The sequence below is a fragment of the Naegleria gruberi genome (assembly GCF_000004985.1).
Source record: "Naegleria gruberi genomic scaffold NAEGRscaffold_70, whole genome shotgun sequence".
Lineage (NCBI taxonomy): Eukaryota > Heterolobosea > Eutetramitea > Acrasida > Naegleriidae > Naegleria > Naegleria gruberi.
This window is the reverse complement of record NW_003163257.1, coordinates 96,166-123,143: the sequence shown is the minus strand read 5'-3', so window position 1 is coordinate 123,143 and position 26,978 is coordinate 96,166. Positions and strand designations below refer to the sequence as shown.

The 26,978-nt window shown below is 34.2% G+C and overlaps 7 protein-coding genes and 1 non-coding gene across 8 annotated transcripts; 4 read left to right on the top strand and 4 right to left on the bottom strand.

Annotated features, from left to right (window-relative positions):
* Positions 1 to 61: 61 nt before the first annotated feature.
* Positions 62 to 1,259, top strand: NAEGRDRAFT_74466 (uncharacterized protein; the record flags this gene model as incomplete). The annotated part of the gene is made up of 2 exons (XM_002670531.1): positions 62 to 552; positions 596 to 1,259. 2 exons carry the CDS (start codon positions 62 to 64, stop codon positions 1,257 to 1,259), a joined length of 1,155 nt encoding a protein of 384 aa, XP_002670577.1.
* A 1,320-nt stretch (positions 1,260 to 2,579) lies between these two features.
* On the bottom strand, positions 2,580 to 3,350 carry NAEGRDRAFT_74465 (uncharacterized protein; the record flags this gene model as incomplete). The annotated part of the gene is made up of 1 exon (XM_002670478.1): positions 2,580 to 3,350. The coding sequence occupies one exon, from the start codon at positions 3,348 to 3,350 to the stop codon at positions 2,580 to 2,582; it is 771 nt and encodes a 256-aa protein (XP_002670524.1).
* A 467-nt stretch (positions 3,351 to 3,817) lies between these two features.
* Positions 3,818 to 17,470, top strand: NAEGRDRAFT_81819 (uncharacterized protein; the record flags this gene model as incomplete). Its single annotated transcript, XM_002670530.1, has 3 exons — positions 3,818 to 4,202; positions 4,314 to 5,350; positions 5,397 to 17,470. The coding sequence occupies 3 exons, from the start codon at positions 3,818 to 3,820 to the stop codon at positions 17,439 to 17,441; spliced, it is 13,467 nt and encodes a 4,488-aa protein (XP_002670576.1). The 3' UTR covers positions 17,442 to 17,470.
* A 50-nt stretch (positions 17,471 to 17,520) lies between these two features.
* NAEGRDRAFT_59671 (uncharacterized protein) lies at positions 17,521 to 19,596 on the bottom strand (the record flags this gene model as incomplete). The annotated part of the gene is made up of 2 exons (XM_002670477.1): positions 17,521 to 18,555; positions 18,629 to 19,596. The coding sequence occupies 2 exons, from the start codon at positions 19,594 to 19,596 to the stop codon at positions 17,544 to 17,546; spliced, it is 1,980 nt and encodes a 659-aa protein (XP_002670523.1). The 3' UTR covers positions 17,521 to 17,543.
* Positions 19,597 to 19,693: 97 nt separating this feature from the next.
* Positions 19,694 to 19,766, top strand: NAEGRDRAFT_t706. The gene has a single exon. It is a non-coding gene; the product is annotated as a tRNA-Phe (tRNA).
* Positions 19,767 to 19,933: 167 nt separating this feature from the next.
* On the bottom strand, positions 19,934 to 20,701 carry NAEGRDRAFT_74461 (uncharacterized protein; the record flags this gene model as incomplete). Its single annotated transcript, XM_002670476.1, has 2 exons — positions 19,934 to 20,256; positions 20,338 to 20,701. The coding sequence occupies 2 exons, from the start codon at positions 20,699 to 20,701 to the stop codon at positions 19,934 to 19,936; spliced, it is 687 nt and encodes a 228-aa protein (XP_002670522.1).
* A 435-nt stretch (positions 20,702 to 21,136) lies between these two features.
* Positions 21,137 to 22,681, bottom strand: NAEGRDRAFT_53477 (histone deacetylase; the record flags this gene model as incomplete). The annotated part of the gene is made up of 1 exon (XM_002670475.1): positions 21,137 to 22,681. The coding sequence occupies one exon, from the start codon at positions 22,679 to 22,681 to the stop codon at positions 21,137 to 21,139; it is 1,545 nt and encodes a 514-aa protein (XP_002670521.1).
* A 3,636-nt stretch (positions 22,682 to 26,317) lies between these two features.
* NAEGRDRAFT_53475 (uncharacterized protein) lies at positions 26,318 to 26,881 on the top strand (the record flags this gene model as incomplete). The annotated part of the gene is made up of 1 exon (XM_002670529.1): positions 26,318 to 26,881. The coding sequence occupies one exon, from the start codon at positions 26,318 to 26,320 to the stop codon at positions 26,879 to 26,881; it is 564 nt and encodes a 187-aa protein (XP_002670575.1).
* Positions 26,882 to 26,978: the final 97 nt, after the last annotated feature.

Genomic DNA, 26,978 nt, shown 5'->3' with positions numbered 1-26,978 from the left:
AAATCCCAAAATCCCGAAGCATGCTACTTAACTTTTGAACAATTCAAAAAAACAAAACATTATGCCCACAACCATTCACTTGAACTTTGCTAGCTTACCAACATTGTGGAGTCCTTTGCAGTCTGCTGTTCTGAACGAATCGGACTCTGGTTTCAATAAGAATCTGACATCTGTCTTGCCAACTCACCCAAACTGTATTGCATCAACGACAGTTTCTGGATTCTTTGTTGTTTGCTTTGCTATCTTTCTACTTGTGCAGCTGGGCTTTTTTGTTAGAACAGAAACCAAGAAGGTTATGAAGAGGAATCAAAAAGTTTTACTCATTCTTTCGTCTATTCTAGTTGGTGTTCAATTAATGGCTTTAATTTTGAGAATTATTTACTTTGCAATTGCCTTTTCAATCAGAGCAAAATATACATCTCTTATTGGTGTGAAATTTGTCATTGATTCAATGACAACATCACTAGTAGTGTTCGGAGCTTTGGAATTTGCTTTTTCACTCTTCCAAGCAGTCACCATGGTTGTTATCATTTCATTTATCCAATATGTCTTGTAGGTTTTATTTCACACAATTACACTAATTTAAAAACAATAGTTTAACAACTGTACATTTATCTGGGGCCATGACAAAGAAGGTTTATAAGGTGGTGAGAGTGATGACCATTGTCATGGGAATTCTCACGGCTGTTGCAATGGGTATTTTCATTATTGTTTTGACCATTTCGAAAGTTTTGACAACACTTGGAATTTATGGAGATGTGAATCAAACTGCCATTACTGTGGTAGTATTTATTCTTTTCATCATTATCATCTTTACATCTCTTGGCATGCTGTCATTCTTTGGATTTAAAGTAGTGACAACCATCAAATCAAGATCTCTCAATCTAAGACAAGAAACTAATAGAAATTTAATTATTAGAACAGTACAAAAACCTCTCATCAAGACTGTCTCATTGTTGATTTCTCTAGTATTGAGCACGTTTATATTAATTCTTTCAGCAATTATTGGAATAATCACATCAAGTGTCTCTAATGATTTTAAAGCAATAGATTACAGCTTAAACTCTTTTGGAATTCTATTTTTTAGTGTAGTGATTCTGTTCTTGTACAATCCTTTATTTAGTGAATCGTACAAAGTAGTCGATTCTGTAGAGGAGAAGGAGAAGCAATCTTTATTAGGAGATGAAATGGCTGAGAGAGTGCAATCAGCCTCCAGTTTGAGTTCTGCAGCAGACTCACCTCGTACTGTAGATATTTAATTGCTTAGACACATCTTTTGAAGGTAGCTTATTAATTGACAAGTGATTGCTTGCCTGAGTCTTTAATACCATCAAGTTAAAAGCCCAATGAGATTGCAAGAGAATCCACTTTCAGACATTCAATAAAAACAAATATCCACATGTCCATTCATTCAGTCAACATGCCAACAGGTGTGATAGCCAATGGAACACTGGTTAATGGAAAGAATATAACCTACATTCTTCCAACTCAGACTAATTGTATTGCTTCAATCGCTGTTTCATCCATATTTGCTGTATTATTCGTTATCTTCTTATTGGCTCTTATTGTTTTCGTCTGCTATTTCGGAAGAAAGCAGAATATCAAAAGTAATCAGAAAAAGTTGTTAGCCCTTGCTGGAGTTCTTGTCTTTATTCAATTATTGGCATTGATTTTTAGAATTGCATATTTTGGAGAATCCCTAAAATTGAGGAAGGAGTTGAGGAATACGACAGAAAATCCTCCAAATATTATTCCACTGTTGGTGCTCGGTGCTTTAGAATTTTCATTAATCCTATTTCAGGCAATTACAATGGTGATAATTATTGGATTCATCCAAACAGTGTTGTAAGTTTAAATATTATTAATAATATATTTAAAAAGAAGTTTGACTACTGTACACTTGTCTGGAGCTATGAGCAAACAATTATTCAAAGTGTCGCGAATTGTGACATTTACACTATCTGGAGCAACTTCGGTCATTATGAGTATTCTAGTTGTTGGACTCACCACAATCAAAGTATTGAATACTATTGGTGTCTTGGATGGCAATTGGCAAACAGGTCTCTCAGTAGCTGTTTTTGTAATATTCACTTCATTGGTGTTAATTTCTCTTGGATTATTCTTATATTATGGATTGAGAGTGATTAAAACAATTCGGTCTAGATCTCTAAATCTGCAACAGGAATCGAATAGAAGTCTTATTGTAAGAATGGTTCAAAAACCACTCATCAAAACACTTGTCCTATTGGTATCACTTATTCTGAGTGCTTTTGTTCAGATTATTTCTGCAATTGTTGGAATTATCACCTCACTAGTATCAAATGATTTGAAAGCTATTGATTATTGCTTGAATTCTTTTGGAATTTTGTTTTTTAGTGTTGTGGTTCTATTCTTATACAATCCTCTCTTTTCAGAATCGTATAAGATTGTGGATTCAGTTGAACAAAAGGAAAAGCAACTATTATTGAACAGTCAGAAAAATACTACAATAGATAGAACAGTAGCCAATCAAGTAGAAATCACTCTGTCAACAAGTACATCTGAAAATCAACTTTCGAATGCAATCAATAATTAGAGATTTAATTGCCCTTCCACATTTGCTCATCTGGTCTTGGAATATCAGTTTCAAATCCAGCATTTCTTCTATTCAATCCAGAACATTTCTTAAATCCATTTCCACACTCCATCTCATCACACTTGAAACAAGGTGATAAATTATCCTTTCCAAATTGTGCTGAATACTCTCCAATCGAATCCAATCCAAGAGCCATCGCCAACCTCTCCCAATACGTCCTCACAAAATGTTTCACACACACTGGCATACACATGGCAGTGGTGCACTGAATATTCTGCAACCAACACTCCACACACAGCTCACTCATTCCAGTCTGACTCGAAAGACAATACCTCGAAACTCTCTCACCCAACAGCAAGTATCCAACAGCACATAATGTTGCCGTTCTTGTGAGTGTGAGTCGTGTTCTATTGTACACTTCATAGTCGTGTAAATTGGAACAAATCCCACAAGGTCCCTTGTGCATCATCTTCATCATTAATTTTGTATTATTATTATTATTAATATTAATATTTAAAATTGATGATGATGATAAATTATTAGGATTGCTATTATTGTGGGTGGTAGATTGATCATCAGTAGTATCATTCCGATCATCATGATTGGATGATTTGTAATTCTTGCCATCGAAACCACAAAAGCCTTCTTCATTGTAGATGACTCTTCTTGGTTGGGGAGAAAAATTCTCCAAACGATAGTGGATCAAGTAGAAGAACCAAATGGAAAGGAAGGCGATCAATAGTGTGAAGGTGATGAAATATTTGCTTCCCGCCATTTTTTTTTAAATTATTAAATATTTAATACTTATTAAATAGTTTACAAAAGAATGAACGTAGTGGTTGAAATAATCGATTATTACTACATTAACTGTTAAAACATTAAATGTTCAACTGTAATATTCTCTTATGCATGTTGTAAACAACTTGTTTTTTTGATGTTTTTGGAAAGTCAAAAATCATGTCCAAAAAGATCGCAACCAAAACATGTTGGATGAATTTTTGCAATGAGCCTTCTAGAGATTTGAAAGTTCGGGTTTTTGCAACATGACTCGATCAGTTCTTACCTGCCAAGTGTCAACACTTCTCCCATCATTAAAAAACCAAAGAATCAACTCTCCACATTATATTACTTCTTGTTATTACCCCACGTCGTAAAACAATAACAGTTAATAACAATTAGTAATATTATTTCACAACAATTTTCACCCAAATTCTTCTTCTTCTATTGCTGGAAACTAAAATTATGACCGTTACAGCTAGAAGAAGCGACAAACAATTATTAAAAAAGAAGAAGAATGAAAAGGCTTCTCATCGTCATGATCATCTTCAACATAACAATATAATCGGATCAAAATTATCATCAACAACATGTGTTTATGAAAGTAATGATGATCAAAAGAGGCTTGGTAAAATTCGCTATTCTTTCTCGTCTTCATGTATTTTAGCCTTTCTGATGATCATGTTGTTAGTTTTGGTAATTGCTCTCTTCCAAGCAGCAATAACAACAGATTCATCATCATCAGTTTTATCATTGTCGGATTCTTCTTCTTCCTTCTTTTTAATGGTAAATGCTCAATATATATTGAAGGATAAGATTCCAGAAACATGTATGGAAGCTCTCACTAAATGTATGTTTTATTATTTACATTAATTAACATATAACAACAATACTTTACATATTTAATATTAATTATGATTATAATTTAATATATTTAATTTATTATGATTTTCATCATCAGATCGATATGAGAAGAATGTTCTTTCACTCAGCAATCCCACTCTCGTAGTTCCTCCTTCCTATCCATCGTCCGATATTAATTGTGGAACAGTTGGAACGAGACCTTACTTTCGTTTGAGATTGAGTTTCTATGATCAGAGTCCTTATCTTGGCTCGTACAATGGTTCATACTATACAGATGCTAATTTAAAGGCCATTAGTGAGCCATTCAATTTTATTTCAACGAGTGAACTGTTTAGATCATCTAATTATCAAACAGCTAGTACAGCTGGTTACTTGTCAGCTAGAGATGTGTTTGTCAATGCAAAGAATTTCAGTTTTATTAGTTCTGGCTTGGTTTTGGCTGATTACTTTTACACCACTCCAGATGGTTGTCAGAAGGTTGCAAAGGCAAATTCTGTAGATTTTGCTGGAGCTTCCAGAATTTCATCCATTTATAATAGCAAATGTAATAATGGTGGAGATTATGATACATTTATTGGATACAGTAATTCAATCAAGTTACCTCCTGTTGGAAGTTTGGAATATAACTTATTGAGACAGCAAACTGGAGATAAATCCTATCTTGCTCTTGGTTATAATTCAACTTTACATTATCAAACAATCAATTCAACTCTATCTCAAACACCAAAGAATGTTCTATTGCTTTATACTGCTACATGCAGTGGAACCGATGAGTGTAGTGGAAATGGAGTATGTTTATCATTGAACGAGGGATGTTCTTGTTTTTCACCATATTATGGACCTTTTTGTAATAATACTATTCAACATTTGAAAAATGTAGAGATTGCCTATCCAACACCAACACAGTATGGAGGATGTAAATTTTATATTAGTACAGATATTGCTAATAATCAATTTTCAGATATGTGTGGAGGTAATGCAGTGAATACTGTTGGTTCTGTGAATTATATCACAGGTGCATCTGGAAAAGCTCTTGAATTTGGACCAGAATCGAGTTCCAGAGCTGATGTACTCAATTTTCCATTTCCTTCCACTAAAGTCACTGTTGCATTTTGGTTGCTTTCTGAATCAGAGGTATGTTTTACAATAATTCTTTTATTGTTTATATTTAATAATATAGGGTAATCATTTGGAGCAAGGTGCACCATTCGCGTATCAAGTAAATAATACATATTTTGGATTCGTTCTTACTGACTATCGAAGCTTGAAAGTTTCTATTAATGAACCACACGTATTGAGATATTTGTTTACTGCCTCTAATTCATGGGATACAACTGTAAACATCAATAGTAAAACTTGGCGTCATGTTGCAGTATCTTGGAGTTCTGATAGTGGACTTCTCAAACTCTATATTGATGGAACATTGAAGGATTTCAAACTGGATTACAAGAAGGGCCAAAAAATTCCACCAAATGGTACTCTCACTATTGGAAATTTGAGATCTCCAGGATCAGGAAATGTAACATTCTTCCTCGATAAGGTGACTGGAGCAATCGACGAATTTGTTATTTTCGACAGAGTGTTAACTGATAACGAAATTGGAATACTAGCTACACCAAGTACCTTTTGCTTTGGCGTATCTGGTAAGAATTCTAGTGTTTGCTCAGGGAGAGGCTCATGTGTTTCGTTTGATACTTGCTCCTGTACTACTCCTCATTCTTATGGCACTAATTGTGAATTTTGTGATACTGGATATGGAGGATCTACTTGTAAAAGAATGTGTGGTGGATTGCCATTTGATGATCCTTTAGTGTGTAATGGAAGAGGTAGCTGTAATGAACCAGAGAAGTGCACATGCCAGTATGGTTACAAGTTTGGTGGTAATTATTGCCAAGATGTTTATTGTCATGGTATGATTAATGGATGTGTTAATGGTAACTGTACTGTTGTTCCTGGAACAGAAAAGCTCCCTGGTGACAATCTTTGTGTTTGTAACCCTAATTTTTATAATGACCCTGCCGATAATGCGTGTAAATTCACTACTTGTAATGGTATTCTCTCCATTGATGGAACTGTTTGCAATCTTAGAGGTAATTGTGTTGCAAAAGATGTGTGCGTCTGTACAAACACTTTTTTCGGTGGCCAATTCTGTGACCAGAAAATTTGTTATGGACTGCTTGAGAAAGACGAAAATGCATGTTCAGGAAGAGGTATTTGTGGTGATTTCGGATATTGTTCGTGTTTCATTTCTGGTACACCTGTAACCAACGATTGTGCTTGTTTAAATTTGAGAACTGGAAGAAATTGTGAACTTGGAGTTCCATCACCCTCTCAGGTGACTTCAAAGTTTCCAGATAACTTGTATGCTATCATAGATCCAAATAATTCCACTCTTCAGTTTACTGTTAGATCAAAATTCGATGCTACTTCAGTTAGTATTACCACTTACCAAAATGCTTTACATTGTATTTACAGAACCAGTTCATCTTCAGTATCATTTAAGGGAGTATTCCTTTATGCCTCTCGAGTAACTTCTGATACTGATGAAAATGTATTTGATATCACTTTTAATTGTACTTTCTCATTCAATTCAACAGCTATGAATATTAGCAACAATGGAAATCTCACATTGGCTTACAAAGATAGACAATCAGCAACTTTTTCACTGTTCAATTTCACTAATACCTATGTGGGTGATTTGAAACTCAGATCTGATAGCAATATAATGCCTTCTAGTGACTCTGATTCAGTAGAAATCAAGTATGACTTGCCTTTTTCTTTGAGAAGCCAAGTCTACTTGCTTTTAGGCTCTTCATGGACAGCACTCTCATATTACACTGCCTATCCAGGATATCCAACTAGGGTAGTGGCTCCAATTCCTGCAGGATTGCTATCAAATAGTTTTGGAATAATTAAGGCCAAAATATTGGATTATTCTTTGGATTTCATTGTTCTTAACAGCGATGCAACTATTTCATATCAGTATCCTAGTTTCACTATTGAAAATACTGGATCATCTAGTGGGTTGATATTCAGCTTGCTTATTCAAAATGTGTTGCCTTCTAATGTATCTAATTTTCAATGTTTGGCTACCTCTGATGGTACTCTCAATCAATTCAGTGCTAATGTACAGAGTATTCAAGCTGTTTCTCAAACCAGCTCTCTGGTAACGTGTGGCAATATCAATGCAACAGATGCTGGTTCCTACGTATTGGAGCTCAAATATAAGGGAAGAACAGCATCCAGACAAAACATAGGAACCTACCGTGTTGGAAAGTCACTTGGTTTTGATATGATTAGTTCAACTAATGTTATTGGTTCACCATTTTTTGTTACTAATGATGTTGGCTCTTCTACATTGTCAATTTATCTCAAATTCAAATTCTCTGGTGCCCAATATTCGTACTCTTGTGTTTCCGTAGATGGAAGTATTTCAAGTGCTTCGTTTAATGGTAATTCTCTCAATTGTACTGTTTCATTCCCTCCAGTAACATCTCCAAGACAAAACTCAGTTGTTATTAGAGTGAAGGAAAGTGTTATGACCAAGTCAATTCCAATTTATAATGTTGTTTACTATCATGGTGTAAAGGAAAGTATAATTACCACTTCACCTAATATTCTTCAGTCAATTGCAGGTCGTGTTAGTGGGCAACTATCCGTACAAACAACAAAGAATAATACTTTAGAAGCAACTTGGAATTATTACTGCCTCTTGAATGGACAATTCTTTACTGCTACATATTCTCCTGCTTTATCAACTTTTGTGTGTAGCATTGATATTACATTGAATAATCCAGTTTTGGAAAATGGAATTTTCTATGCTGATTTTGGAATTTATGTATTTAATGGAATTTCTAGAATACCTATTACTTCATCTTATTTATTGCCAATAGCCAGTGACTCCATTACTATTGACACTTTGGATTCCAGTGGTGCGCTCTTTGTGCAAAGTACCCAATCGTTTACAATTAACAATTTCAAGCTAAATAAGGCCAAATTCAATTGTTTGGCTATTCAAAGTGCAACACTCAAAAATTATGAAGACAAAATTCTAGTTTCAACTTTCCCAATAGTAATTGACTCTAATTGCCAAATGACAATTCAGTACAATCCTTCAATACCATACGCACAAGGCAAATATTCACCAATGCTGATTTCACCAAGTATTTCCATCACGTATGGGTCTATGCAAACTGATATTATTGCTGTTTCTACATCATTCTATTTTGTAACCAAATATTTGAGTATCGCAGAGTCTTTCCCTTCTATCTTGGATTATGCAACTGACACAACTGATCTCAAATACGTATTTTTGGGAGTGACTTTTGATGCTACAAGAAGAACCAATATCCAGTACAAGTGCAGAATTGGCAGTACTCTTTACGATTCTACAATTCTCTCAGATGATATGGTTAGATGTGAAATATCTTCAAGATCCACACTCTTCACAGGAATCAACAGTCCATCAGAAAGGAATATAACTTTAGAAATGACAAAGGATACCACAACATCCAAAACGTTCCAATTGGATATTTCTAAAACTCCACTCAAACTACCTTTTGATACAATCAAACCAACTCCAAATTATATTGAATCGACTCAATTACCTACCATTTCTTTCAAGATTATTTCCAAGGATAGCTTTATGTCATTACCATCCGAAACTTCTTTCCTTACATACAGCTTACGTTTGAATTTTGAGGGAACTAATCGTGAGATTGGTTGCAATATTGCAAAGACCACCTATCGTATTGTCTGTACCATCACTACTGGAACTATTTCATTCTCCAAAACTATTCAGACCATAACAGCAACCCTTTATTCCTCATTCACAATTGCTGGTGTTAACTATAAGGAACCTCTCACAACACTGAGTTTCAAGATTGTTGCTTATCAAACTGTGAATGTTGACAATGTTTATCCAAAAGTTATTACATCAGATACTGTGTCAAATAGTCCACAAGTTTATTTGTCATTCCATAATAGCTATGACTCATTGTTAGGTATTGATTGGAAGTGTTTAACATCTAAAGATGTAAATATGACCCTGTCAAATGCTCCATTCACAAAAGGTCAAACTATCAGTACTCCTGACTTTTTGTTGTGTGATTTGGATCCAATGATTTCCTCCAAGGTTAATGCTGGAGTTGTCCAATTTGCATCATTCTTCAATGTAACTAACTTGTTACTCGACTCAGCTCCTTTGCAGGTAACCAAACTCAGTTCTGAGGTTTACTATTTACAAAAGGGTAATGTTTCAGTTACTGGAGGATCAAATCTGTTTGCAGTTAGTGGTTCCTTTTCTGTACCTGTCAGTTTTAATCAAACAATTCCATACAGTCTTATTGCAAACAATTTAGTTTATTGTATGCTATCTAATGCAAATGGATATGTTTTGGGAACAATAACCGTAGCTCAAAAGACTTCTATTAATTGTGCCTTTATTCCAAATTCAAACATTTATGGTAAACTTACTTTGAGTATCAATTACTTTGAGAATGTACAAGCAATTTCCAAAACATTCCAATCCGTACTATCTGCGAATACCGACCAAGAGTTAACAGTAGTTCCAACAGTTAACATACAATCTGTTTCCATGTATAGCGTTCAAACATCCAAACAATTCTCAATTGTTATCACAACAGCATTCAATACATCATCTAACTTTGGAGAAGCTTCTTTTGGTTGTGTGTGGAATTCAGTATCAGACCAAAGTTTGAATAGAGTATTCCCTGCAAAAATCATCAACGAAGGTGTATTCAATTGCACAGAAATAGAACACTACTCAGGAATATATCAACTTTCTATTGGTTTGAGTCTTCAGGGAAAACCATATTTTTCCATTACCAATACCTATGCTACTATTAACGTCATTGGTGGATCATTCTTGAGTCCAACAACTGCTCTGTATTCTGGTGGAACAACTGCTACACTCTACTCTGACTTCATAGATCAATCTAGCGTTTCAGTTAGCTTTGTTGATGAACCAACAAGAGCTTTCACTTGTTCTCTCATTGCATTCCAAACCTATTCATGCATAATACCAGATTTAAGATCTAGCAGTATTATCAAGCCGTACTATCAGTATAACTTGGAAATCAAAACCGTACCAAAGGTATTGTCCCTTCCTATTGTTCCCTACTCACCAGTGGACATTATACAAGTCAATCCACCGTTTGTAATCGATACTGTTGGCGTTGCTTCATCAGTAATTACATTATTTTCCTCTTCATTAACACTTGGACCAAACTCAAATCTTACCACTGTATTTGATAATGAGTTTAATTTGAAATTGGAAAATAATATTCCATACAATCTAGTTCAAGGCGTCACCTCTTCGTCTTCATCATTTACATTTTCTAACTCTGGTAACTATAGAGTTTCTGTGTCAACTAAATACTTGTTAGCAAATAATTTCCCATTCACTCTGGATATTACAGCCAACAAGGGAAATTTCCAAGTATTGAAAAAAATACCATTCAGTATTGCCAGTGGTCAATCCGATATTTTACTGGTTAATTCTGTTTCATCTGTTTCATTTGTGTTAAATTATGGATCTTTGGTTGTACCATCTGCAATTGTGAAGAATAATCTTTATTGTAAAATTTCAACTACACTTTACAAAGCTACAGTTACAGCTTTATCTAGCACTGTTGATCAAATTACTTGCTCTATTACTTATTCACAGGTTGGTTCTGTATCTGCTGATTTGTTCTATTATGCTAATGGTTCTGAAACTTCAATTACCTCCTCTCCAGTTACTTTATATTTCGAAAATACCTATAGCGTTGCCACAGTCACTCCACAATTTACTCTCAATACTCCTCAAACTGTTCAGGTATCTTTGAATTCGTTCGGCTCTATGGAAAATATTGTTTACAAATGTGCTATTAGTTCAGCATCTGCTCTAACTGCAGTTGATGCCTTTGTGGTTGGTAATGTGGTTACATGTCCTTCATTGACTGGTAGTAGAAAGACATTCTTTGATATTTATGCTATTACCAGAGCTGTATCTGTTCCTTTCAAGATTACAAGTAACCAATTTGCTCTTTACTTTGAAACTGTCAAAACAATATCCTTTACTAATCCATACTTGTGGACAATTAATGATCAACTTGTAAACACAATTCCAGACTTCCAAGTTTCAGTTTCCACCATTGACGTAGTGGAAACAGGCATTGTTAAATGCGTGTTGACTCTTGATGGATCTGTAGTGGCTAGCACTTTCGTAACAAAGATTGTTGGAAGTGATATTTTGAGTTGTGTCTTTTCCACAGATACTGCTGTTAGTAAGGTTAACAAAATGTTAGAACTTCGTCTTGGAATTCCAGATCAAAGTTCAAACTATCAATACTTAACAAATGCCAAGAAGATTCCAGTGTTGCCAGTTCCTACTCCAATTGCAAACAGAAATAATATGGATATGGTCGCTGCTTCGGTATTCAACAATGGAACATTTGTTATTCCTTACGATTTCAGTCCACAGAATTTGCAAATATCAGTTCAGATGAAGGATGAATCCGTTTCCATCTTATCTGGAATTGACCAAAGCTCAGCACCATACTTTGTGGCACCTTATGTTGGCCCAGTTGATAATCTTTCGCCACCAACCAATTACATACCAAAGAAATCTGTTCCATTTGTTACTTCCTTCTATATGAATGTGGCTAACAAGGAAATTTCTCAATCTAACACCCAAGTAGAAACCTACTCCTTGGTAGTTTATGATTTATTGACAGTTCAAAAGATCAGTCCATTTGTACTGACCACTTCAGACATTAGTATTAGAGATTATAGTTACATTACAATTTACTTGTCAAAATATTCACTCAATACTACATATTCATTCAATTGCTATGTTAAAAATGATAATGACGGTACATCATATCAAACTAGTGCTATCATTATATCATCCACTGTTGTTAAATGCAAACTTGCTAAAACTACCAAGTCGGGATTTAGCTCTGTACAATTAGTAATAGATGGAACCAGTAATTTTATTACTGATATTAAGAAAATATTAGTTTTGGATGTTGGATTCCCATTGAGTTTACCTTACGGCACAGTGTATGGAGGACAAAATGTTACACTCACCTATTCAAATATGTTTGACACCATTAAATCCATAAATCATGGTGGAAATAGTAATTGGATGAGTCAATACTCATTCACATTATTATTCATTGACAATAAGAAGATAATGACACCACTCCAAAATTGCCAATTGCTCACAAGCTCAGGTAAATTCTTGAACTGCCTTACACCAAATGTTCAATCACAAGTGAGTAGCACATCCAAGCAGTACTATGTCGTTCTCTACATTGATGGTTTCCCAAGTATGACACTGATCTCGCTATTCACAGCAATCAAACCTTCAGCTGTTTCCAGTATTTCTCCAAGTATTATTGATGCCAGCAAGACATCAAACTCTGGTACTTTGTCCATAGCATTTGCTTCTACTCTTGACAGTAGACTCGTTACATTTGCTGTCAAGTACAGAAGTTCAGTCAGCCAATTAGTGGTGAGTGAAGGAACAAATGGTTGTGTTAAAAAGTCAGCCACACAAGTTGATTGTCCTTTGCCAACAATCTTGTCAAGCAATCCTGGATTCTTATTTGTTGATTTTAGTTTTGATGATTTCAGCTCGTACATTACTCTCAGTCAAACTGTTGAAATTTATTCATGGTCTGGATCTATTGGTTCTGCCTCTCCTGCAACAGTTGATGTTTATTCTGCCACTTTGGTCAGTATCAATGTCCTTGGTTTACCAAGAAATACACAACCAAAGATCAAGCTCAATGATAATATCAATAGCAAAGTTCTTGATGGTACCTACAACCAAAATACTAATCAGATTACATTCACAACTGTTCCACTCACTTACTTATTTGGAGGACAACTACCAAAGAGAATACCTTTCCAATTATCTTTAGATAATGGTTACTCGTTTGGAGATTTCAATTTGCATTTAGATTTTGCTGTTTTGGCATCAATAAGCATCTCTCCAACTCAGGCAATTTCTGGATCAGCAATTAAGGTATCAATCAGTGGTGTTTCAGTTGATTCTCCATTGCTACCTTTACAAGTATCCTTGAGAATCAACAAACAAGATACTTGGCTAACTTCATGCTCTATTAGTGGTCTTGATTTTTGTCTTGATAGTGCTCCATCTACAACAGGAACTTATTCTGTGGTTGTTTATTCTCAACAAAAGCCAATCCAAGCAGGTTCATTAACTGTCAATGTAATTCCAATGCCAACATTCAGCAGCATTTCTCCAAGCTTAGTATTTTCATCAACACCTACTATCAAAGTTTATGGAAGTTTTTCAAGTGTATTGGTAATCTCACAGATTCAAGGTAAACTTCAACTCAAATCTACAAGAAGAGCTATTTTAGGTCAAGAAATAGGACTCTCACCGGTCTCTGTTACCTCAACCTATGTAGAATTGAGTAATCCTGGAAATGCACCTTCTGGTTCCTACGATTTATTATTGTCATTTGATTCTGGTTCATCCTTCAATACTGTAAACTCTTTAACTTACAGTTCAGGTGGACAACTGACAAGTATTGATAATATTACACCTGATTTTGTTCAGACGAATCAAATCCTTACAATTGTACCAAACAGTTTAATGTTACACTTTAGTCAAGCATTGCCTTGTGGCAATACCAATAATTTGCAATTCACAATTGCCACAAGCTCATCATTCTCATCCCTGACTCTTTCTTTGCAGAATATTATTAATTTCTATCAAGGTTCTGGATTGTCAACAAGTGATATTTTCACATGTGTGGACTCTTCACTTTTCATTCTCTATCCACCATTGAATAATACACTTCCTGATTATTCCATATTAGAATTCCCATTTGCAACAACATTTACTGTTACATTCAATGGAATTGATACATTCTCCTTGCCAATCTTGATTAAGAGCAAATATGACGAGCCACGTATTATCAATGTTCAACCATACCTCCTTGAAAGAAACATACCAACAAGTGTAACAATTGTAGGTGAGAATCTTGGCGCTGCTGTTGGTTGTCAATTTAGTATTAGTAACCAAATTGTTAGAGTAGCCAAAGTATTAACTTCAGTTTCCTCTGAGATCAATTGTGAAATTCCTTCTCAGATTATAACCTCTGCAGATACTTCCTTCTATGTGCAATTATATAATTCTCGATCAGAGTATAGTAATTCATATAATTTATACATTTATGATAGATTGAAAGTTTTAAACGTCAATCCAAAGAAGACTTGGACCTATGATGACATTCCAGTTACTCTCCAAGTTGAGGGTATTACACAAGTAGTTAATATTTCAAAATTGGCAACTGTAGAGATTAGGGCAATGTTTGGAACTGTTATTTCAACAGATGTTTGTACTGTGATGAGTGAAAATATTATCATGTGTATAGCTCCAAAGAGAGAGAAAGGTTTGACAAGTATTTCCTTATCTGTGAATAGAAGAGAGTGGTATTCTTTGAATGGAGAAGGATTCACATATGCTGCATTTAAGAATGGCTCATCAAACACCAATGCTCTACAACTTTCCAGTGATGCCAAATCAATGTTTGAATACGTTCCATGTATGGCTGGTTACGGAGCTTCCTCTTACAGAGATGTATGTCAAGAATGTAAGCCAGGTTTCTACAAACCAATCAATGACAGTAATGCTTGTATTCCATGTGATTTTAATACTTATTCATCATCTTTCCAAGCCAAGGAATGTATTTCTTGTCCGGTAAACACTTTAACACTTCAAAAGGCCTCTACCTCACTCACTGAATGTATTTGTCAAAATAATTATTATCTCAATCCCAGCCCAAAGAAGTTGGATGACTATTGCGTAAAATGTAATGAGCAATCTATGATTTGTAACGCTGGAAACAACATACATCCATATCCAAAGAAAGGTTACTGGATGGGAAAACATGACAATTACACTGTTTACAGTTGTCTTCCTATTGAAGCTTGTGGTGGTTTTTCAATTGAAAATTGTACAGTTGGATATATATCAGGAAAATGTGGAGCTTGTGATGTTGGTTATTACAAATTCAATGGTTTCTGTACTAAATGTGGAGACGATGCTATCTGGAGATTGATTGGATTTGGTATACTCATGTTGGTTGTAGTTTTAATTTTCTTATTGATCAGTAGTATCAAACTTTCACATTTGGCTTCTATTTCTATTGCACTGTCATTCTTCCAAGTTGTTGCCATGTTCACCAAATATAACGTCAAGTGGCCTGTTGTAATGGAATATTCCTATACGGCCAGTTCTGCAACACTTTTCAATACTGACTTTATCAATCCAAAGTGTATTTTCCCAGACATTAACCAACTAACCAAATGGTATCTGACCTCACTCTTCCCAGTTTATGTATTTGTACTGTTTGTGCTGTTGTATATTTTGGGAATTTTGAGAAATGTTATTGTTAGCAAGTTTGGACATCACGTGAAATTTGAATATCGTGAACCGTACAGATATCACAACGATATTGATGAAGTGGAATACTTGAAAAAGAAGGAAGAAGAAAAGAAGCTCAACAAGAAACAAAGATTGAAGAGAAGGATCATTGAAAATCTCAATGATTGGAAGATTTGGTTTATCAATTTGTTTGTTTGGTTACGAAACTTCTTAGTTTGGCTTCTTAAGGAAAAGATGAGCGCCAAACAAATGAAAGTATTCTTCAATCAATTGATCAATGGCTACACTGCGTTCCTCAGTTTTACCTTTGCTTTTATCATTTCACAAGCCAGTGACATTTTCTATTGTACACCTCAACCTGACAATACTTGTGCACTTGTATCGAGTCCAGATATCAGTATTTTGGATCCTCAGTGGATTGCCATGTTACCTCTAGCTATTATTTACTTTGTCGTGTTTGGTCTCGGTTCAATCTTGTTCTTCCTCTCGCTCTATATTTATAAGAAACATTTGAAGTTGGAAGTTAGAAAGGATTTGTTGATACACAACCCAGATTTGACAAAGACTGAATTGGACGAACTCAAATGGAAGCCAAAGAATCCTGTCTTGTTACAGAAAGTTAAAGATTTCGATTTGAGATTCAAATTTATCCAAAACAGATTCAAGAAGAGACTCTTCTATTGGGAAATTATTATTACCTTCAGAAAGTTGCTTCTCTCCATCTTCAACACCTTCTTACTTCCTCTTCAAACTGTTACCTTTGCTCTGATTACTGTATTCATTGCTTTCCTGTTGCAATCACAGTTTGTGCCATTCAAGACCAAATTCCACAATCTCCTCGAATGGGTTTCTCTAGTGTGTACTGAATTGGTTTTGTTCTTTGGTTTACTTTTCTTGGTTGATGATGGTGCTTGGAAAGGAAATGAAACCCTGCGTGGTTTTTGTGAATGGATTGCCTCCATTGTTATTGTAGTATCTATAGTGCTTGTTTTGGGAATGCTTATTTATGATATCTATGTCAGAAGAAAGAAGGACAGAAAGAAGGAAAGATTGGCCAGAAGAGAATTGGAACGAAAGTACGGTAAAGAAAAGGCCAAGTCACTCCAAGCATTATATTCCAAACTATTTGGTAATCCGTTAACTCAAATGACTAAGGTTGTACTATTGGAAGATGAGGAAGCACAAGAAAAGTGGAATATTATTGAGAATCCATTATGTGATAGTTATGAAGAATTCCATGATGATTGGGTAGTTGAAGAGAATCCACTCTTTATTCCAGATGATGTTGACGCTTATGCTAGAATGAACACTTCAAAGAGAAAGGTAGAATTTAATTTGACTCTCTTTGAATCTGATTCTGATTCTAGTGATGAGGATAATAGTAAGAATATTAGAGATATTATGGAAGGATTGGTAAACTTGAGACGTATCAAAAAGAAGATTAGATTGGCTAAACAAAAAGGTGGTAAAGTTAAAAGAAAGTTTACCACTTCCAAAGCTTCCAAGATCACAGACAAACTAGAAAAACAAGATAAGGAAATGGAATTATCTCACAATTTGGATGTGGAAATTTACAATAATACATTGTCAAGACTCAGTTCAAGAATTGCTATGTCACCAAGAGGAGGAAGAAACAGAAATGATTCCACAATGACTGATGAAGAATCTTCCATTGACAGCCCAAGATCTTACAGTGCTGCCACCTCCTATGATCACTACCAAAAACGAGAACCAAAACCTAAGGATATTGCCCTTGTTACAGAAGAAATCGAAATTGAAGAAGATGAATTGTAATTATAAAACAACTAAAAAACTCAATCTTTAAAATCCCAAATATCTTCAAATATTAATAATTTCCTATTATTAAATTGGAACAATCAAGAATTAGAGATTTATTTACATTTGGCCACAACCTGGAGGTCCTCCAAATCCACCATCGCCACCACCTCTTCCATTCTTTAACATTCTATACATGTTACCAGATTCTTCATCGTTGGGATAGCTGGCGTCGCTTTGCATTGGATTTCTATTCTTCTTGCTTGGTTTTTTCTTTTTCATTTCTTCCAATTGTTTTTGAATATCCTTATTGAAATCATGTTCCTTGAATTCGGCATCTTCTGGTTTTAGTTCATTACAAATCTTTCTTAGTCTAACTTCGATCCATTTATCATCATCAACAAGCGTAGTTTCACCACTACCAGCACCAGTTCCGTTCGATATAGTGTACAGGAATTTGCTAATAGGAATGCAATTCAATTTTCCTTCTTTTCCAATTAAAGTTTCTCTAATTTCCTTAATTTCTGGAAGAGTAATGTTCACTTGCCTCTTTTCAATAGTAATCCAATCTTCTTCTTGGAATCTTGGATCGTTGGCTAATTTGTTATCCCATACAGGTTTCCATCCAGACGATTGATCCTCTCTGCTTTCCTTATCTGCCAAATCAACAATTCTATAAAGTAGAGTTGTGTAAAATACGTGGGAATAGTATTTTGTTGTATGGAAGAATGCATACTTGAAATCCACACAACCATATGAATGAAGAGAGTAGAATCTAGTGTATGATTTAAATCCACACAAGAATTTGTGATCTCTATAGTTTGGACGAATGGAAAGGAATACATTTTGAGCAACGAAATTGTGTAAGTATTCTTTTGATATGGAAGGGTCATACAATTGTCTCATCATGTGCTGCAGGCAGTTCCATATTACTTCAACACTACCATCAAATACTTCATCATCACAACAATCATTGTGCAATTTTTGAGTAATCATTCTGTCATGGAAATATTTAAGCCAATTCAGGTTTTCTTCCTCAGTAAGTGGTTTGGAAGTGTCGAGTTCGAGCTTGAAAACTCTCTTACTCTTTTCACGCCAATCTAATTTGGATTTAATAATATCCTCAGCAGACCTGGTATTGAAATATCCAAAGCTCTTAGAGTATGTATCTACTTTCTTTTTCCATTCTTTAAATTCCTCAATACCTTTCTTTGTATTGGAATAGGACAGCAATTATATATTCTCCTCTTGGTTCAAATTCGCCTGCTTCCTTATATTCACGTTTCCAGTTGTAATATTTAGTATAAATAATTCTAATAGATCCAAGTGGTAATCTGAACAATTTACAAAGAGTTGCTGCCAATTGACCTGCAATAACACTTCCCTTTCCATTAATTTTGAATACATGCCAATCAGGTAATGATGTCTTATCCAAGAATGGCTCTAGCGGCATAACATGTTCCTTGTCTTCCTTCTTATTCGAATTAGCTTGAGTTTCTCTGGTAAGAGCTGCTTGTTCTATAGCAATTTCCAATAATTCCGAATCAAAAGTAGCAATAGGAATACCAACCATACGATCAGTGTGCATTCCATACTCCTCCTTTAATGCCTTAGCACACTTGGAATGAAATTCCACAAACTTTCTCGAATGCTCATCAAACTCAGCACTCGTGGCAAACCTAAGCTCCTTCAGGGTTTCTCCTAAAGGCTCCATATTGAATATATTTACAGGAGGCTTCTTTGATTGTTGAGTAGCAGAAGAAGAAGTAGCAACACTAGTTGGTGTAGAATTAGATTTTGCTTTTTCTGATGCTGAAGCCTTTTGATTGTTATTATTCTTCTTCTTGTTACCATAAATTTCCTCTACTTGATCCTCATCACAATGTAAATTTCTAGCCATTAATTCCTTCATTGATTGTTGACTATCCGATGGTAAATTGCTCATAAACGATGAAAAGGCATTCCTACTATCGGCATGTTCAATCTTTTGACCATTACTATAGACGGTGGCTGGGATGTTAGAGTAGAATTGATTCATCATGTCCATCACGTTCATAGGATGAGTATGATCATAGTCATCTTCATCGGAGGAATGTTGTTGCTGTTGTTGTTTGGGTTTTTGCTTCTTCCCACTTTGATAACCAGCATTATGTGACTTTTTCTTTTTTGTCATTTTTTTTGTTTTAAATTCTAAAGTTCTTGCGTGTGGTGGAATAACGCCACCATTTCATTTATAAGCAAGCTTGATGAAACATCTTACAAAGCAAGAAGCCGACATAGCTCAGTTGGGAGAGCGTAAGACTGAAGATCTTAAGGTCCCTGGTTCGATCCCTGGTGTCGGCAAATTTTAACCTTAAATATTCCATTACTTTGAACTGATACATTTTGCCTCTAAATACCAAAAGAAAAGCAATTGTGTACACTACAAGTACCATTATTGATTTAGCCATTACTTCATACAATGTTTGCTGAACCAAGAGTAAGAGTAGCAGAGTTGAAAGGTAAATAATTTATTTAATTAAAACAACACTTAATAAACCTTGTTGTTGATATGGATATGGATATTTACCAAAAGTATTTTCATTTGCAACAACACCCAATTCATTTTTTAAAATATTTGCAATTAATTGAATATCATGTGGCATTGCATGAATGCAACCATGTGAATTTGGCATTGGATCATTTGGTTTAATATTCCATTCACCTGTATGCATCAATATTCCACTTCTATATTTAGGATATATTAACAAACTATTTCCTTTTAATCCATACACTGCTCTATTCACATCATATGGTCCATATTCTACTGGATTATCTTCAGGTGTATTTAAATCTATTTGTAAATTAAATAAAATTAAACAAATATTAAAAATATTAATGAAATTAATAAAAAAAAATTAAACAAAAAACATACCAAAAGTATATAAACCAGTTGGAGTATCACCATCAGAAGTCAATTGATTTAAATTAGGTTGACCGTGAGTTCTACATTTAAAAGAATGTCTCTTATTTCCAAATTTATCAAATAAATAACAAATATTTTCAATTGATCTATTTCTATAAACAGGTACATAAACATAATATTTATATTGAGATGGTATTTGCTTATACATTGTACCATTAGGATACACATATGAATCAACATATCCATCATTATCCATATATTTATCAACCAATTCTTTTGCTACATTTGGTGTTAATGATATATATGGTGACTTATTATTATTTATATTAACATTTAAATTATTTTCATTCATAAAATTAATTAAACAATTCATAGTTTTAATATCAAAAATAGAAGATAAAAATGTATCTTGTTGATTTGGATATAATTTTTCACAATTATAATATCTATATAATAATAATTGTAATTTATATACATCGGATCCTGTGTCGTTTAATGTTAATGATTTGGTAAATGGATAAACTGGAAATTCTAAATTATCATTAGCATGTTGATGATTGTTATTAATATTTATAATAGTAGATGGTGATAATGATGATGCAGAGTGAATATTTACTGCTAAAAAGAATATCATTAATATCATCAATGAAATGATATTATATTGATGATGTTGAGACATTTTTTTTGATAGGATGTTTGATGATTATGAAATTTGATTTCAAATGGACATGTGAAAAGATTTTTCTGTTACACATTCACAGTTTTTCTTGGTTGTTGAATTTTCTATTAAATTTGAGACTGAACCAATTTAAAGATTGGTATCCATTTTATTGAACTCGGCAGAGTAAAATTGCTTTACTCTTTCCATCATATTAGAATGTTTTTCAATTTGTTCCTCTTTCAGATACATGGTTTGGAAGAGAGAGGAGAGACCCTGTGGTTCTTGTCCACACAACACTGAAACACATTCTTTTACACATCCTGCAGTTTCTTGAATGTTATAACCTCCTTCGAGAGCTAATACAATCTTTCCATTTGCCAATGTTTTAAGCATGCATGTTAGGTGACCAAATAATTGTTGAGAACATAATTGACCACCCAGTTTGTCTCCTTTTACTGCATCAAAGCCAGCTGAAACGAGAACAATATCTGGATTATAGTTACTCGCTATTGGCATGATGATTTGCTCGAATGCATTTAGTATTTCTTGATCTCCATATGTCTCATCGAATGGAATATTGAAAATAAATTTCTTTGCTCCCTCGTAAGCAATTTGTTCTAATGTTCCAGTTTTTGGATAGAAATTATTCTTTGTTTGATGCAGAGAGAAGAAAATAATCTCTGGCTTTTCATCATTATTTGGATTGCAATTATCGAAACGTTCCTTAAATTGGTCTTCCAGTATTGCTTGTGTTCCATTGCCATGATGTACATCCCAATCTACAATTACTATTCGTTTAGCCAATGATCTCTTCACCAACACATTTGCAGCAACAGCCACATTATTGACTATACAAAACCCACTTGCCTTATCAAAGTAGCAATGATGCCCTGGAGGTCTAATAATTGCAAAGCCATTGTCAAACTCTCCATTCATCACTTTGGTTGCAATCTCTATAAGTCCTCCACTGGCAACTCGTGCTGCATCTCCTGATTGCTCTCCAACAAATACATCTGTTGAGAAATTGAACATTTCTAAATGTGACGCCATTACAGCGTCCACATGATGTGGTGAATGAGTCCACTCCAACTCCTCTCTCGTTGCTTTTCTACCTTCAATTATTGTACAACCCTTATCAAAATGAAATTCCTCAATGGCAAAGCTCCAAATTCCAGATAATCTAGCTGGTGACTCTGGGTGAGAACCTCTTCCCATATGTAATCCCATTCTTTTATCAAACATAATGACAGTTCTTTTCATTTTAGGATCGAAGGGAATTTCCTCCACAATTTCATTTGACCTTTTTGTACCAGTCACAATATAAGATATTGATGGGTTGACAGAGCCATCCATAACCATACATTTTCTTCCACATTCCTGATGTAAAATACAATCATCCATATTGAAATAAGACTCAATTTCTTGCATGTCCACTTTATATTTTTTCATATTATTCACCTCTAATTGATCCTTATTTACATCACCAATAGAATTATTTTCATCCTGTTCCGAAGTTGGTTTTCTCTTCTTGCTCAAAAAAGATGGAAGTTTTTTAGATTTAATTTCCCTCACCCTAAATTCACCCTCCAACGAGCCGTCCTCAGTCCTTACCTTGATGGTAGCAGGAGGAGAATTTCCTTGACTTGTTCTTGTGGATGACGAAGAAGAAGTTGTCTCATCATTGGCAAGCATTTTTTTGAGCTAAAATCAAGTAAGTGTTTTGTTGTAGTTTGTTTCCCCGCCAAAATTTGAATGGTCAAACAGAAAAAAAAAGATCAAACAATGAGGGAACTCTCTTCTTGAACAAAGAAACAAATTGGTTTGGGAATCGAGATAATACCTAAGCTGCTGTGCAGCATGAAGGGATCAAAGGTAAAATGGAAAATACGAAGGAAAATTAATGTAATGAAATTTTGTAATGAAAACCAATCGATCACACATAAATGAACGAAACAAAATGGTCCAAGCTACTATTATGGAGAATTGAAAATGTTAAATATCATTATGTTATATTACATTAGACATAATATCAAATAATTAACTGTTGAAGATGTGTTTGAATTTATTTTCAAGAACCTAAACTTTTAGCATTTCCAACAGTTCATACATAAATGCAACAACGTCTTCCTCAAGACAATTAAAGAATTGCTATTCTAAATTTTAGTTAATGACGCTTTCAATGTCTTGCAGTTTTAGGCACCGAATCTTTCAAACAGGGCCTTCAAGTGTCAACCGAAAAAAAAGTAACAAGAACATCACCACATATTATCATTGTGGAAGAGTGAAAAAAATTGTGTATTTGAATTGACAACTTTCATCAAATAACAACAACCTAGACATTAACTCTCTAGTGAATTAAAACAATGTACGAACAATTGGTTCAACATAAAAAGATTGAAAATTACTTGAAGAAACTCAAGACAGGTATGTATCAACACTGTTTGACAAATAATAGTAAATTAACAACAATTATCATCTTTTCATCATAATTGACCAATCAATAATAACTTGTTCTCAACAAATTGTCAAAAAACTGGAAATTTACTGGAAAATGTTAACATTGTTTTTTAATATTATGCTACTGTTCATTGCCATCTACCTATCTCTACTCTAATAACTCCAACATTATCATCAACATTTTCGTACGGAATGTAATTTGTCTTCATTGTTGTTATTATTTCATCATATCAACACACAACCTTCATCAAATTTAATGGCAAATAATTGGTAAAAAATTTCCTTTCAAACACAACAATAACAATTTCTTCATCTTTATGCAAACAAAACAAATTATAATTTCACCATTATTCTTCTTGCATCATTGATGAACAACTATAATAATTAACTTTAATATAATTAATAACAATGTTTTGTAATAATAATTCTATATCATCATCAATATATATTGAATAATATAATAGGCTTCAAATGTATTAAACATGGTCGTCAGGGTTCACCTCATGAACGTTGGGTATCTATAAGTCCTTCCTTTGATAAAATCATTTGGAAACCACTTCAATCAGGCGATAAAGGAGCCACTAAAAAGTCTACAGAATCACTCTCAACATTTTCTAAAGTTGAGAAGGGATGTACCACAAAACCATTCAAACGATCCAAGAAGGTAAAGGAGGAATATTGTTTTTCATTGGTCGGAGAGGAGAGAACACTCGATTTTGAATTTAGTACAACAGAGGATAGAGATTATTGGGCTGATGTCTTTCATGCAATTATTGGTCATCAAAAACAAGATAAATCACAATCATCATCCAAAGCTCAAGATCTTGAAAAGGTTGCAAATTCTTTGAAAAAGTTCCATTTTGATATCGAGTCTAATACTTGGAAGTATAGTAAGGTTTTAACAAAAGGAACAACATTTACAGATGAAGATTTCCATTATTTGGGTTTTGCTTTGAATGGAAATTACAAAATTGAAACACTTGACTTGTCAGAGATCAAGTTGACTGATCGTCAATGTGTGCCAGTTGTGGGAGGAATTCACTCAACTACAAAGAGTTTATCAGCTATAATACTTGCTAATAATGACATTACTTGCGAATCTTTAACAGCACTTTCTAAATCTCTCAGTAACAACAAATCAGTTACATTTATTGATCTTTCAAATAATCAAATTAGTGATCAAGGTACTGAGGATTTGGCAAAGATTTTGGAACGAAACAAGACTTTAAAAACAGTTTTATTGGACAAAAACGAAATTTACGATAATGGTGCCATTGCTCTTGCTGAAGCATGTTTGAATGGAGCTTGTATTGAGAGAATATCTTTAAATGATAATCATATTGGTAATAAGGGTGCTTTTGAACTTGCTAAAATACTGAAAAATACTGAAACTTTCTTGAAACATTTGGAACTTGCTAGAAATTCATTGGAATTCCCAGAACCAGTTGAAGGACAAGAGGATGATGAAGGATTTTCACTTGAAGTTTCTCTTTTCCTTGCAGTTGACAGTAATAATTACGCAGATGTAGTCTTGTTAACTCTGGAAGGTGCCGATCCAAATTGTCAAAACGAAGAAGATGGTAAAACACCACTGCACATTGCTGCTATTCGTGGTGACAGACTTATGCTTGACTATTTAATTGAACATCCGTATATCGATATTAATGCTCGTGACGATAACATGACAACTCCAATTTATTGTGCCATGGTTAATAAGCAATATGACGTTGTCAAATTGCTCTTGGAAAGAGGTGCTGATTTCAAGATTGGAGACAGACACAAAAAGACAATTCTCCATCTTGCTTCGGAACAAGGAAACAAGGCCATAGTTAAGGATCTAGTTGAAAAATACAAGGATGACATTCATGCAACAACAGATGAGGATTTAACACCATTGCACTTTGCTGCACAAAATTTACAAAAGGACGTTGTTGCATTCTTATTGGAAACTGACCAAAAGGAAAGAAAGGAAAAGACAGATAGTGCAGATGACAAATCGGAGGTTATTTCATATGTGAATCAACAAGACATTCTTCGTCAAACACCACTTCACAAAGTTTTCCTGAACAATAATCCAGATATCGAGATTGCTAAGTTACTAGTTCAAAAAGGAGCTGATGTTTCTATAGAGGATAACAACCGTAGAACACCACTCCATGAAGCCAATGAAAAGGTTAAACAAACCCTCCTTAATGAAACTCGTAAATTCATGTCTGGTGGAATGTAAATCAAGATATTTTGGTGTGAATAAAAGCGTAGACAATCGTGTGTGTAAATAAATTTTCTTGTTATTTCATTATTAGGGAAATTGCATTCTCTTATTGTAGTGTTTCTATTTTATTAACCTTCCATGATTACAATGAATTGTGTAATGAACTGTAGTTTGCATCCTCAAGATCTGCATCTACTGAAAATATTCGAAACACTTTCACATGAAAATGCAGAGATATCCTTTTTGTGAAAATCATTTAATTTTTTTTCAAGTATTCATTTGCTAGTAGAACTGATTTCCACAATGTAAAACTACTCTATCCAATTTCCATTTTAGAAACCTTTCTGATCTTCACAATTCTCATGCATGAAACCATAACCAAAACCTTTTCAAAACAAACTCAACCAAAATTGATTTTTCTTTACAACAATTCATTGTCTTTCGCAAAAAGCTCAACAGTGCACTTTCTTCTTTCGTAGGATTTCGTATTTAACCGATTTGACGTTTACAATCCTTAAACAAATCCGTCAAACAAGCAGAATTTCATATAAACTGAAACAAAGCATGATTGGTTGGGCTAATTAGATATCGTTTAAAAGGTTGCACGCAAATATACTTTCTCTTCTCAGCTTCTAACAAAAAAACTAACACAATTGACCATGAGACGTTTCTCTCGATTTATCAAAGGTGAGAATAACCGTGCGTCCATACCTTCGACTACAACGATTGCTGTGGTTACTCCTCTTGCAGAACAATCGAATAGAACCAAGACACCATCTTCGCCTTCTGATAGAAAGGAAACTAATCTGTTGGAACCTAATTGGCGAAATTCAAAGAAACAATCACCACATTCACCACTCATTTCATCTTCATCACAAGATAATACTGCATCATTTGGTGGTGTAAAGAAGGTAGTTTCGAATAGAAAACACCTCTTTCTGAGCCATGTCAAACAGAAAAAGATTAAACTTGACAAGAAAGAACAATCATGTCTAAACAACAATCAAAACTCCACAAGTGCATGTGAACAAGTGGGAGGTGCCAACAAGAATCGAACAAACTCTTTAGAAAGTTTAGAACAGTGGACTAGTTTCCATTCGAAACAAGGCCTATACAGTTACTTTTACATGGAAAATAGTGATGTGATCGAGACTCTTAGATATGGACAATTTGAAATGAAAGAACCACCAAAGATTATCGCTAGACGAAAGATATGCGCCTAAACTAATTTAATCTTTACAACATTTGTAAAATCTCCATAAAAAAACAAATTCTTACCATCAAATTCTTGCTTCTTTCCAATATTTTCTTAAATTATCC